Here is a 15,333-nt window from a genome sequence, read left to right as displayed (position 1 = left end):
TCTATTTCTATAATTTGCTTTTCTGAGAAAGTCTTTATTTCTTCTTCACTTTTGAAGAATAACTTTGCTGATATAAAATCCTAGGTTGGTGATTTCCCTTGTTCCTCTATAGGTAAGGTATCTTTTCCTCCTGTGTCCTTATTCAAGACTTTCTCTTTGTCTCTGCTTTTTTTTCACTTCAATATAATATGCATAAATATGTATGGGTTATTTATTGATTTTTTAATTTATTATTCTGCTTGGAATACTCTGAGCTTCTTGGATGTGTGACTTGATAACTACATTAACTTTGGAAAGTTCTCCACATTACTTCAAATATTTTCAGAGTGTCTAGCTATTCTAGTACCTTTGCCTTCACATATAGATTTTAGAATAATCTTTTAAATAGGTAAAAAAAATGGCTGGGATTTGACTGGAATTGTATTGAACCTGTATATTAATTTGGGGAGAGTGTCACTATATTGAGTCTACTAATCTATAAAGACAGTATTTATCTCCATTTATTTAGACCTTCTTTGATTTTTTAAATTAGCATTTTACAATTTTCACCCTACAAGTCCTCTGTGTTTTGTTAGATTTACACCTAAGACATTTTTGTAAAAAGTGATTATAATGATAATGCATTTTTTATTTTGGTGTTTTTAATTACATGTTCATTGCTACTATATAAAAATACAATTAATTGTTATATTTTTATCTTGTATTCTGAGACCTCGCTGAACTCATTTATTAGTCCTAGAAGGCTTGGTTTTTGTTTTGTTTTGTTTTGTTTTGTTTTGTTTTTGTTTTTGTTTTTGATACTTGGGATTTTCTACAACTTTTCAAAGAGGGACAGTTTTATTTCTTCTTTTCCAACCTGTATTCCTTTTCTTTTCTTTTCTTGCCTTATTGCACTGGCTGTGATTTCCAGCATTATGTTGAATAAGAATGGTGAGACTGGAAATTCTTGCTTTGTTCCCAATCTTAGAAGGAAAGCAATCAGTCTTTCATTATTGAGTATAATGATACTTATAAGATTTTTTATAAATGCTCTCCAAAAAGAGAGTAAGTTCTTTGTAAGAGAATAAGTTAATTAAGTTTCCTTCTGTCTCTATTTGTCTGAGAGTTCTTAGTTATAGATACTGAATTTTGCCAAGTGTTTTTATCAATTGATATGATCAGGTAATTTTTTTAGCCTGTTAAACTGGTAGATTACATTGATTGAATTTAGCATATTGCACCAGTCTTGTATCTCTAGAATAAACTCCACTTGGTCACGGTCTATAATTATTCCTCACTATTGTTAAATACCATATGTTTTTATTTTACAGAATTTTTTGAGCCTGTATTTTGAGCTATATTGGCCTTAATGGTCTTTGTCTGGTTTTGATATCAAGGCAATACTAGCTTTATATAATAAATTGAAAAGTGTTCCCTCCTTGTGATGGTTAATTTCATGTGTCAATTTGACTAGCCTAGCCTACGGTAACCAGATATTTGGTCAAACATTATTCTAGATGTTTTTATGAATGTACTCTTTAGATGATAGTAACATGTAAATCCGCAGACATCAGGTAAAGCAGATTACCCTCCATAATATGAGTGAACCTCATCCAACCCGCTATGAAGGAGGGAGAATTCTATCAACAGACTACCTTTGGACACAAACTGCAACATCAACTCTTCCCTGGGTCTGTAATATGCTGGCCTACCTTACAGATTTTGGGTTTGCCAACCTCTGAAACCATATCAGTCAATTCCTTAAAATAAATTCCCTCTGTCTGTCTATAATATATATATATATGCCTGGAGATTTCTTTTCTTGAGATCTCAAATGATTAAACCAGGTTCCTTAATATTTATAGGTCTACTCAGATGGTCTATTTCATTATTGGCTGAGTTGTGGTAATTCATATTTTTCGAGGAATTGGTCCATTTCATCTAAATTGTCAAATTTAGGTTTATAGACTTGTTTCTAGTATTCTCATATTATCCTTTGATGTTCATACTGATATCCCCTGTTACTGATATTGCGTACTGTGTCTTCTTTCTTGTCAGTCTTGTGGAGGTTGTCAATTATATTGATTTTTAAAAAAAATCCTAGGTCTTTTTTTCATTGATTTTCTTTACTGTTTTATTGTTTTCTATTTAATTGACTTCTCTTCTTTATATTATTTCATACCATCTGCTTGCTTTGGGTTGATTTTGTTCCTTTTTTTCTAGTTTCTTTAGAAGAAACCTTAACTATTGATTTGAGACTTTTCCTCATTTATAATATTTACATTTGGGGCTATAAACTTCTATTCAGCACTGCTATAGAAATGTCCCACAAATTTTAATAGTAGTATTTTCATTTTCATTTAGTTCAATGTACTTTTAAATTTTTTCTTAGGACTTCTTTATCCCATGGCTTATGTATATTGTTTAGCTTCCAAGTTGGAGATTTTCCTATTATTGTTCTTTAATTGATTTCTAGTTTAATCCCATAGTGGTCAGAGAACACTATCTATATGATTTCAGTTCTTTTAAATTTTTTGCAATTGTTTTATGGCCCAAAATGTGGTTTATCTTGGTATATGTTCCATGGGCACATAAGAAGAATGTGTATTATGGCCGGGTGCAGTGGCTCACGCCTGTAATCCCAGCACTTCGGGAGGCCAAGATAGGTGGATCATGAGGTCAAAAGATAAAGACCATCCTGGCCAACATGGTGAAACCTGTCTCTACTAAAAATACAAAAATTAGCTGGGCGTGATGGCGTGCGCCTCTATTCCCAGCTACTCAGGAGGCTGAGGCAGGAGAATCGCTTGAACGCGGGAGGCGGAGGTTGCAGTAAGCTGAGATTGCGCCACTGCACTCCAGCCTGGGCGACAGAGCGAGGCCCCTTCTCAAAAAAAAAAAAAAAAAGAAGAATATGTATTCTTCTTTTGTTGGGTGGAGTGTTCTATAAACGTTGATTCGATTTTAATGATTAATAGTGCCATTACGTTCTATATCCTTGCTGATTTTCTGTCTAGTTGTTCCATCAATTGTTGAAAGAGGGGTGTTGAAATCTTCAGCTATAATTTTGGATTTGTTTATTTTTCCTTTTAGTTCGATCAGATTTCGTTTCACATGTTTTGCAGGTCTGTTTGGTGTATATACATTCAGCATTGCTATGTCTTCTTGGTCGATTGACTTTTTAAAAATCATAGTATAATGTTCCTCTCTCATGCTAGTGATTTTCATTCCTCTGAAGCCTATTTTATCTCTTGTTAATAGAGCCACCCTTGCTTTCCTTTGATCACTGTTTGCATAATGCATCTCTTTTTATTTAAAAAATTTTAATCAGTCTATGTTGTTATTTTTGAAAGGAGTTTCTTAAAACTATATATTGAACATTATATAGTTTGATATATAGTTTTGTCTAGTCTACCATTATCTATGTTTTAATCTGTGTATTTAGGCCATTTACATTTACATGTAACCACTGCTATTACAGAGTTTAAGTTTGCATTTTGTTTCTTATTTTCTGTTTGCTCTTCTTTTTCTCTGTTTTCTTTTTTCTGTCTTTCTTTGTGTTATTTGAATATTTAATTCAATTTTGATTCACTATACCATTTTTAAAGTGTATTTCTTTGTATAGCTTTTGTTAAGTGATTACTTTAGGTATTAAATTCTATACTCACAACTTATTAAAATCTACTGTTGGCCAAGCATGGTGGCTCATACCTGCAATGCCAGCATTTTTGGAGGCCAAGACAGGTGGATCGCTTGAGCCTGGGAGTTTGAGACCAGCCTAGGCAACATACTGAGACCCTGTCTCCACAATAAATTAAAACAAAACAAAATGCCAGGAGCACTGGTACACACCTGTAGTACCAGCTACTTGGGTGACTGAGGTGGGAGGATGCCTTGAGCCCAGGAGATCGAGGCTGCAGTGAGCCATGATTGAGCCACTGCACTCCAGCCTGGATGACAGAGTGATACCCATTCTCAAAGAAAAAAAAAATCTACCACTGGAGATGAAAAAATATTGCAAGATTTCAATTTTTTTTTCTTCTCATTACAACCTTCACCTCCTGGGCCTAAGTGATCCTCCCACCTCAGTCTCCCAAGTAGCTGGGACAGTAAGTATACATCTGGCTAATTTTTGTATTTTTTGTTGAGATGGGGTTTTACCATGTTGCCCAGGCTGGTCTCAAACTCCTGGGCTCAAGCGATCTGCCCACGTTGGACTCCCACGATGCTGAGATTACAGGTATGAGCCACTGTGACTGGCCCTCAATGAATTTTTAATGTTAGTTCTCTTAATCATGTATGGATTATTTTCAGGCTGAAAGGTGTATCAGTGCCATTTCATTATCTAACCCACTGTGATTCTACAGAACTCTTTCAAAGAAATGGAAGAGAATGAAGACTCTTATAAAATGCTCTCTGACAGGGAGGACAATTAAGTTGTTTATTTTGTGAAGCCACTATACTCCACCGTAACTTTGGTCACCAGAAGAGAAAGAAGAAGCATCTATGAGCATCTGATTGGTGTAAGACACAGTATGGGTGTGCTTTCCCAAGTTATCTCACTTTAAGGGAAGTTCTAATCAACCTCATTCTGGGGTAATTTTCACCAGACTCATAACAAAACTTCACTGTCTCAGTGCTGGCTGGAAATAATACAAAAATTTTAACTCTCTCTTTTCATTTATCTGGGCGAAGTGCTCAAGAAGTTCAGATCAGTAGTTTCCTGTTTAGTCTTTAGCTATTACAGTTAATCGTGCCTACTTAAGACATCTGGAAAAACTCTAGTCGAATCAAACATATAAGACAACTATTGTAGTAGAAAGAAAAAAGTAACTTGTATCTCGATTTTCCACTTAGTAACGTAACATATCTCATTTCATCCAAGGATTTACTCTGTAGAGAGCTCACTAAATCAGTAGAATGTTTGTTTGTTTGTTTGTTGGGACTTATGACTTATAGATTTACCACACATTTCCCTATGGGGAAAAATTACAAATACCCCAACCTATTAAAGGTTATTACTAGTACTGATGAGAACAGATGTTTCTTGGGGTTGATTCCCTGGAAGATATTTTCCATGCATTTGGTTTGTAATGCAACTATTTTATTTTCCAATTTTAATTACTAAAAAGGAAATTTACTTATAGACACAGGCTCTCTTTTAAAAATTTAATTCCTTTTTCTCAGGAAAGATTGAGTTCTCTAGTTCTTGCTGAAAAAGTAGCAGATGGGAATAAGCTCTCTCAAATTATACATCACTCTAGGGGCCTATTGAATTTCAGTATTGGATGGGGTCTCAGGCAAGCGTCACTATGCTCTGATGCTTGAAACAACTCCCTACATTATAGTTAGCCCTTCCACAGCCTGAGCTCCTGACTCACAGGCACTCTGACATCTTTACGAGATAACTGCTATATTTCACAACTGCAGAGCAAACACCAAGAAGGAAAAAAAATATTCTGTCTTCAGAATCTCAGTTTATTAAAGTATATAGCAACCAGCAATCTAGAGAACAACCTCATGGAATGGGTCTAAGTTTCTATGGCAAAATAGTATGATTGGGTAACTCCCAGAGGATAATCGGATTAATTTAAATTCTTGGCATCTTTGCTATGCTGGAGGTCAGGTAGAGAAGAAAGGAAGCCATGGCTCTTCTCTATCCCTAGACCTTCCTTCAGAAATCTGAATCTGCAGACTGAAGCCCTAGACCTTCATCTGAGTGCCTGAATCTGCAATCTACTGCAGATGCTAAATCACCTGGCTCTCTGAAGACTATCTGCCCCTACAAAGTAGCATTCATCCTCTCCAGAAGGTCCAGAGCATGGAGAATTAAAAAAAAAAAAAAGTTCCTTCTAATCAATTTCAAATATATTTGTAAGAGAAACTATGGCATAGGAAACCTTCTTCTGATTTCTTTTTACCAGCCATTTCTTGAACCTACTATTTAATAAACTTAAAAGGTATAGTAAACATCTCTGAGGCAATAATAAGAAACTATATTATTCTATGTATAAATTTGGGCTAAATCTAGATATCTGACATGATTGCTAGAGCATATGATATGTACAAGCTCAGAATAAGTATTCAGTAACTTTCTTGAGTGAACGAGTGAATATATACTCTGGCTGTTAATCTATTTTTAAAAAATAGAAAATTTTAACAAAAATGACAGTGTGGTGAGAAGATTTATACTTCAGCTTATAGTGGTACTGCTCTGTAAGTCTTTGAATAGTAGAGGATGGTATGGCAGAGAAAGAGACTTTGTTTTAGCTTAAACACTCCCATATGAATCCAGGCTTGGTGGCTCATAGCTGTAATCCCAGTGCTTTGGGGAGGCCAAGGCAAAAGGATTGCTTCAGGCCGGGAGTTCAAGACCAGGCTAGGCAATAAATTGAAACCCCATCTCTGCAAAAAAATTAAAAAATTAGCCAGGTGTGATGGCATGTGCCTGTGGTCCTAGCTACCAGGGAGGCTGAAGTGGGAGGATTGCTTGAGGCCAGAGGTTCAAGGTTGCAGTGAGCTATGCTTGTACCACTGCCCTCCAGCCTGGGTGACAGAGTGAGATCCTGTCTCAAAACAAACAAACAAACAAAAAAGACATACAAAATTTTCATATGAGCTATCAGCAGCTGGATTTCTAGAGTTATGACTTTAATTCATCTTTGGAGATGCCTTCCTTTATATTAGAAAGTCACAAAAATGGTCATTTAATTATGAGAATGCAAATACCTACTTCTTGAGATGGAAGTCACCATATATCTGAGTGCAGATGCACAGATTGAGATACTAAGCAGTCTGTAAAGTAGTGTGTATTGAGAACATTTCCTCCTAAATATAGATTTTTATAGGACTTCTGGTATCCCACAGAGGGTGTCATTTAGGCTTGAATAACCCAGGTTCTAGGACATATAGTTGAAGTCCATGAGATCAGGCCACTGACCTTAAAGGCAAGTTTGAAGATCAAGTGAGTAGAATGTCTATATGTGGGTCTCCTGCCTTCAGAAAATGCTGGTTCTAGTAGTAATCACTTACCTATTTACCTATGCTCGTGATGTGGATAAAATGACATTTTGCTATCAGAATTCCCCACCACATACGAAACGGATTGAAAAAGAAAGATTTATAAGCTGTCTTGAAGTCATGAGAATGAGGCAGTGGGCTCTTAGTAACTTCCTTTAGGTTTTCTTTTCCTTCTTTATTATACATTTGGAAATATGTATTAATGTTAAATGTAGGATGTAATGCACTCATTTTGAATGTTTATTTTAGACTATAAATCAGAAGTTCACAACCATAGCATAGCAAATCAGACCTGGTATACACAACTGAGAGTATTTCAGGAAGGGTTTACACACCTATAGGACCAGGCAGGCAAGACAAATGCCTTAAGCAGCCCTGCATAAAACAATAGGAAATGGTGGAACCTGGAGCAAACTGTAGAATGCAGCCCCTACCCTTAAAAGAATTTACTTTAAAACAAAACAAAATAAAACAACATGAGCAAACAAAAAACAAAACACTGTTCTGTGCCAAACCAGTCGGTCAGTTGAATCTGGACCACTTTTTGGACCCCCTATAGTGGAGCAAGCATGAGAAAGAAGATACCCATGGAAAGCTGTTTTTCTTATAAATGGGATGGAGGCTGACTTGAGAAAGGGGGTATAAGCAATAAATATCTTTTTTGTCTAACTGCACAGGAGTGGTGATTGATGAAATGTATACTGGCCTGGGGGCTACAGATCCTGGTTCTGGCATTTTCTTTTTATAAGTTTAGCACTAGTTATCTAGCTGAAACCTTCTCATGATGATCAAATAAAACAATCTATTTGAAATGTTCTAAATAACTGTAAATTGCTGTGTAAATATTAGTTACATTCCTATATGTATATATAGCTGATGGTTAGTGAATGCAGGTCCAGAACAAGATAGTGGGCATCCATGATGGGTATTTGTTGTTCCTTTCACTATCACCACACCAACTGTATTTCAATAGGAGCTAGGCAATAAGGCACACTTTTTTATTGCAAGGCCAAAGATTATATTGTCAGCATTTTTCTTTTAATGATAACTCACTGTTATCATTGCTTGGACCTCATATGACAAAGGGCTGGTTTAGGGCTAGTTCTTTCTCTTCCATTCTGCTATCATCCATTGCCTGTGATATCATCATGCCATATGAAAAGGGTGATATCAGATAATGAACTGTTGGTGAAGCTTATTTGTGACATTTAGGAAAATGGATTAAAAAGTTATTAGACCACATGCCATGTGATTTTCCCATCCAAGAACAGAAAGATTGGGTACTACTGGAATTGTGCACTAAGGGTCATTCTTTGTTAAACAAAAAACAATAATAAACCATAGAGATGGAAATGGTCAGATAATTAAATGCCATCCTGCCACAAGCTCATATTATTGAAAATGTACAACACCATGCTGAATAGGCAAAAGCAGGAAGCATTCCCCTAGAAAACTGGAACAACACAAGGATGTACTCTGTCACCACTCCTATTCAACATAGTACTGGAAATCCTAGCCAGAGCACTCAGTCCAGGGAAAGAAATAAAAGGCATCCAAATAGGAAGAGAAGAAGTCGAACTATCTCTGTTTGCAGATGACGTGATTCTATACGTAGAAAACCCCACAGTCTCTGCAAAAGCTTCTAGATCCGCTAAACAACTTCAGCAGTTTCAGGATACAAAATCAATGTACAAAAAGCATTTGTGCGTTTCTATACACCGACAACATCCAAACTGAGAGCCAAATCAAGAACACAATCCCATTCACAATAGCCAAAAAAGGAATAAAATATCTAGGAATACAGCTAGATACAGAGGGATGAAAGATCTCTACAATGAGAATTATAAAACACTGTTCAAAGAAATCAGAGATAACACAAACAAATGGAAAAACATCCCATGCTCATGAATAGGAAGAATCAATATTGCTAAAATAACCATACTGCCCAAAGCAATTTAGAGAATCATTGCTAATCCTATTAAACTACCAATGATATTCTTCATGAAATTAGAAATAAAAACTATTTTAAAATTCATACAGAACCAAAAAAGAGCTCAAATAGATAAGGCAATTCTAAGCAAAAAGAACAAAGCTGGAGACATCACATTACCTGACTTCAAACTATGCTACAAGGCTACAGTAATGAAAATAGCATGGTACTGGTACAAAAACGGACACATAGACCAATGGAAGAGAATAGAGAGCCTGGAAATACTGCCACAAACCTACAACTATCTGCCCTTTGACAAAGTTTACAAAACAAGCAATGGGAAAAGGAAGCTGTACTCAAAAAATGGTGGGACACTAGCTATATTCAAAAAATGTCTGGGTGGGATAACTAGGTAGCCATATGCAGAAGATTGAAACCGGACCCTGTCCTTACACCATATACAAAAATCAACTCAAGATGGATGGAAGACTTAAATGTTAATACCTAAAACTATAAAAACCCTGGAAGATAACCTAGAAAACACCATTCTGGATACAGGTCGGGGCAAAGATTTTGTGACAAAGACACCAAAAGCAATTCCAACAAAGACAAAAATTGACAAATGGGACCAAATTAAACTAAAGAGCTTCTGCACAGCAAAAGAAACTATCAGCAGAATAAACAGACAACCTACAGAAGGGGTGAAAAATTTGGCCAAATATGCATCCTATAAAGGTCTAATATCCAGAATTTATAAGGAACTTAAACAAATTACCAAGAAAACAACAAACAACTCCATTAAAAAGTGGGCAAAGGGGATGAACAGACACTTTTCAAAAGAAGATATACACGTGGCCAACAAACATGAAAAAATGCTCAACATCTCTAATCATTAGAGAAATGCAAATCCAAATCACAATAATATACAATCTCACATCAGTCAGAATGGCTATTATTAAAAAGTCAAAAAAAGCCGGGCATGGTGGCTCATGCCTGTAATCCCAGCACTTTGGGAGGCTGAGGTGGGTGGATCACGAGGTTAGGAGATTGAGACCATCCTGGCTAACATGGTGAAACCCCGTCTCTACTAAGAAATACAAAATATTAGCTGGGCGTGGTGGCGAGCGCCTGTAATCACAGCCACTCGGGAGGCTGAGGCAGGAGAATGGCATGAACCCAGGCGGCAGAGCTTGCCGAGATGGCGCCACTGCACTCCCGCCTGGGCGACAGAGCGAGACTCCGTCTCAAAAAAAAGAAAACAAAAAAAAGTCAAAAAAAATAAGACATGCTGGTAAGGTTGCAGAGAAAAGAGAATGCTTATATGTTGCTGGTGGTCATGTAAATTAGTTCAGCCATTGTGGAAAGCAGTGTGGCGATTTCTCAAAGGACTTAAAACAGAGTACCATTTGACCTAGCAATCCGGTTATTGAGCATATACCCAAAGGAACATAAATCATTCTGCCACAAGACACATGCACACATATGTTCATTGCAGCACTATTCACAATAGCAAAGTCATGGAATCAACCTAAATGCCCATCAATGGTAGACTGGATAAAGAAAATATAGTACATATATACCATGGAATACTATAGCCATAGAAAAGAATGAGCTCATTTCCTTTGCAGTAACATAGATGAAGCTGGAGGCCATAATCGTAAGCAGATTAATGTCAGGGAAAAGAAAACCAAATACTTGTTCTCACTTATAAGTGAGCTAAACTCACTTATAAGTGGGAGCTAAACCTTGAGTCCATGTGAACACAAAGAAGGGAACAACAGACACCAAGGCTTACTTGAGGGTGGAGGGTGGGGAGAGGGAGAGTGTCTGGCTTTGAAAATGATTTCTTTGGGAAACTGAAAATAAGAACTGTTTTTTGTTTTGTTTTGTTTTACCATAAAAGTCCTAATTTCATTAGGTGTGGGAAATTTCATGGTGAGGCCTGTCTTTTGCTGTGAACTTTGTCCCAGTGTACTTGTTCTTCTATTTTAAAAAGGTTATTTCCTACTTGAACTCGATTCTCCTGTTTTAGCAGGAAAGTTCTCTTGCGTGTGGGAAATCTTAATAAAAAATTTTGTTGTAAAACCATGGAGAAATAATAATTATTTCTTTATAATTTGTTCTTTTTTGTTGTCTAATTTCAAATTATGAGAATCAAGCTTTGAATCTCAAACATTTGGTTTCCTAAGTCTTTTTAAAATGTTTAAAAAAACCTTTTAGAATAGTTTTGTCTTTGCAGTTCCTATACTTGATAATTGCCAAATAAACATTATTTTTACTTAACCCTATAACATTTACCAACAATTCTCTTTTTATTGCATTAAACCAAAAATTATTTATTTCAGTGTAATATAGAAGAAAATGATTGGATTTTGAAATAAGCAGAGAGAGTATAGGAGATAATTAGAATTGGATTAGATTCATTCTTTTCCAGAAATGCACTTAGAAAGTACTATAATTTATCTCCTTTTGCTGGACTGAATACTAGAGCAATCCCTGGGCCAGTTACTCCAATGGCTTGCTTTTCTGCTAATTTTTAACAAGTTTATTGCTATGATTTCAGCTTTGCATGAAAGTATTTGGAAGTCCACTAATATAACAATGAAACTAAATTGTTAAATCCAACATTTACCTAAATTGGTTAGAAATGTTACATATTTAACTTTCTGTCTGAGAAAATTTCATGCCAGGTGAAAAAGGAGAATTAAAACTATGTATATAGTTCTGTAAATGTTTTTATACTATTAGAGAATGGCTTGTGTTACTCTTGTTAAGTACCTTATTTCCTGGATTTTCAGGTATTTTTGAATCAGATATATTACCTGATGATTTGCTGAATTTTCATTTAAAAATAGGATCATTAGCATATTAATTGCTTTGTTATATTTATACGCAATATTTTAATGGTCAGTGTGAACTGCTTCAGCAACCCGATTTGCTCTAAGAAAATGAGATTTGTGTTTACAGTGTAGGCTATAATCTGATTTTCAGTTTGTCTGAACCAGGTATTTAGCACAATTTGAAGTTTACTACTCAATTCTCTAGAGGTTTGGCAGGACATGGAAATGAACTTTGGGGCATACAATCACAAAGAGATTTGGCTGGGAAGGTGAATTTTTCCACTTCGGAATTTCTCAGGTTGGGCATGGTGACTCATACCTGTAATTCTAGAGCTTAGGAAGGCCAAGGCAGGAGGATGCTTGAGGCCAGGAATTCGAGACCAGCCTGGGTAACATTCCAAGACCCAGTCTCTATAATAAACTAAAACAATTAGCTGAGTGTGGTGGCTCATGCCTGTGGCCCCAGCTACTCCGGAGGCTGAGACAGGAAGATTGCCTGAACCCAGGAGGTTGAGGCTGCAGTGAGCTATCATCGTGCCACTGCACTCTAGTCTGGGCCACAGAGTGAAACCCTGTCTCTAAAAGATATTAAATTAATAAACAAATAAAGGAAAAGAATAAATTTCTCAGAGGCCAATAATACTTCTCCCATCCCCTCTCCTCCAACCCTGGACACTTAAAAATTTCTTGTTACTAAGATGTCCCTAACAGAGATTAGTCTATTCGTACCTTTGGGACACATTTCCTCCCCACTTCTAATTTGGCAGTAACCTAGACCTGAGTCAAGATCAGCTTCTTGTAAAGATGGTTTTGCGGGGTAATATGACCCCTGATGCTTTCTTCTTCAGTGGCTGGTCCTCGGATGTTTAGAGGTGATAAGCTCAATTAATTATTAATAGCAGCTTCTGCTCTGCCTGTTACTTTATCTCCACTGTAAGGCTGCTTTCATACTGAGGGCTACTCAGGGCATTAGCCAGGGGAAACTGATCTAGAAGTTGACACACTGCTATCTGGAATGTGATGAAAATTTTTGTCTCTCTCTCTCTCTACTTTCCTATAGTGAGACTGGGATATCTCATTCCCAATATCCCATGAGATTAAGACAATCTTTGGTAAAATAAAGAGATGGAAACTTGGTAAGCATAATAACACAGCAAAATCGTGGAGATGACAGTTTGTCTTGCAGATGGTCCACTCTTAACAAAGGGAAGGATTTAAAGCTTTCTCCTACAAATACACAGTAAGAACATACCAACCCTCAGTCTCACTATAGTGTCAGAGGCAATGGGCCCTTCATGACTGCAACAGGGACACCTAGGCCAGAGAAATAGAAAAGATCAGGGAAATCATGGATTTGGGGGAGGTGAGAAAAAGGAGGGACCAGCGAGAAGGGATTTCTGAAGTGGATTCTGTAGGGACTGAAGTGCACCTTATGGAAAAGATAAAGAGGTACTTTTAACTTCTTTCTGGGGTAGTGTATATTCATGATCAGTGAGTTGGTTTCGTTTCTGATATAGAACCGCACCTGTACATACTTGTAGCCATTGTAGGCAAAACTGAGGTTAAATACAAATATGGGAAATTTCTTGCTGTGGTTGAAAACAGAGGCTACTGATAGGACCCACGTTTTTTGGGTTTCTTTGGTGGTGGGGTAGTGAACCTCTGGAGTCAATATCAACAAGTCATCTTATGCGAGTCAAGAACTCAATTAATTCCTTTTTTGTTTTTGAAAAATCACATTTGGAAACTGTGTTTTGTAGGTAGTTGGGATCCATAATCAGATTATGCAATAGGTAAATAGTGTAGAAGACTCACCCCAGATTTCAAGGAGAAATCTCCTTCTGGGGATTGTCTATTAGTCTGGGAGCAAAAGTATAATAGGTCTGCTTGAAGCCATCCCTAAGCCAATGTGGCCTAAATGTAGTTTCTGGAATAAATTCATCAGGAATACCACATGTGTTTATTAAAATGCATATTCCTGGGCCCTAAACTAGAGGCCAGGAATATACATTCTTGCTGATTACTCATGCTCAGTATATCTGAGAACCTCTGCTGAAACAATGCTGATCAGGTTTACCCCACTTTCACCCACTTCCCTTCTCCCATTTCCCATCTCTCAATACAATCAGCCTTACTTTAAGGAGATCCTTGTGTGTCTATGAACTTCTGGATGGCGAAAATGGTGATTCTCATGTTTGCTGTGATTTCTAACATCTATAATTGTGCCTTCCAGAAAGAAGAGTATTTGATGAGGATTTGTTGAACTGGTTGAATTAAATTGAGAACTAGCATTACAGTCATACTCATGAAACTAGAGCTGTTTGCCTGAGTCATGCTGTACCAGAACAGGAAGAACTAAGGACCGAAGTCTTCCTCACAGTTAGTGCCTAGCTGCTCCCTTTGAGTGGAAAATAGCTTATTTGAAGGGGTTGAGCGGAAGAGGAATATGATCCGATTTCTTTTATTCCATTAATTACAGGGCAGCTTTCCGTTGCCCATTCTCCATTATTCCTGCCAGTGTTTTGCACTGTTCACAGCTCATTGGTACAATCATAACAGAAGATTGTATTTTGCTTTGGTTTTAGTCTTGTTCCTAAGGGAAAAATCAGTATTGTGTGTTTTCCCAGGGAGATGCTGTACCAGGACACTTTTCCCAAAGGAATGCAGCTTTGATTCACCCATTTTTAATTTTTTTTATTGCTTTAGTTTTATTTCCTTTCTATCCTTGCTAATGTTAATAAAATGCATGCCATAAAGAAATAAACTCCTGAGGACATGAAAGGACAGACCTCATGGCTATTTACTCTGCTGACGGCTCCTGCTCTTTAGCTCCTGCTCTTTAGTACCCGCGCATTCACCAGTTTGAAGCTGGCCCTCCGCGACCGCTTTCTGTTCACAATAGAGCTGCATACTAAATGGGGTCGGTGCCACCCCTCCCTTGCAGTGTGACAAATCTCTGCTAAGAGGATAATGCTAAGTTCTTTCACCATCTGTCTAGTTTTGTTTTCTTCCCTCCCCCACTGCTACCAGGAATGTCTAAAAACATAGTATTCTACAGCTGCGTGGTTTACGTGACTATTGCTGTCCAAAGGGGAAACATTCAGTGTTTGCTCTTGAACATTTCCTTTATTTTGTTTCCTTCCAATACGAACATTATAGTATACATTCAAACACATGAACTTGAACTTGAGTTTGTCACCTAGGAGACTATTTGGGATCGGACTTTACCTGGATGACACTTAATAAACTTTTATTGTTTTCTTATTGGGAATCTACAAATTCTCATCAGAGACCACAGGCGGGATGTCATGGGTAGAGAAAACTGGGGCTTCTGGTAAACATCCTGGAGGGTCCTTGACCTCTTGGGGAGGATGGGGACTCCGCTCAGCTTCCAGCTGCTGAATCTTCCTTTCCTTTTCCTCCAAAACTTCTTTCAGCTGAGTAATTCTCTCAGTCTGAAGGGAAACCTGGGTCAACAGTTCCATTATCAGGCTAATTTTTCTATCACCTTCTTCCACAGGTGGGAGACCTCCACAGAACCCTTCCAGCAAGCTGTCTTCTAAA

General features: G+C 37.2%; 1 protein-coding gene across 1 annotated transcript in view; it reads right to left on the bottom strand.

The window, feature by feature from the left end:
* Positions 1 to 14,944: 14,944 nt before the first annotated feature.
* Positions 14,945 to 15,333, bottom strand: part of CCDC192 (coiled-coil domain containing 192) — a 240,149-nt gene continuing 239,760 nt past the window's right edge. The window contains exon 7 of the mRNA XM_003826668.6: positions 14,945 to 15,328. Within this exon, the coding sequence (XP_003826716.2) occupies positions 15,042 to 15,328 (287 nt within the window). The 3' untranslated portion in view covers positions 14,945 to 15,041. The remainder of the gene's footprint in view (positions 15,329 to 15,333) is intronic.

The sequence above is a fragment of the Pan paniscus genome, chromosome 4 (assembly GCF_029289425.2).
Source record: "Pan paniscus chromosome 4, NHGRI_mPanPan1-v2.0_pri, whole genome shotgun sequence".
NCBI lineage: Eukaryota > Metazoa > Chordata > Mammalia > Primates > Hominidae > Pan > Pan paniscus.
The sequence above is the reverse complement of the archived record's forward strand: the minus strand, read 5'-3'. Positions and strand labels throughout refer to the sequence as shown.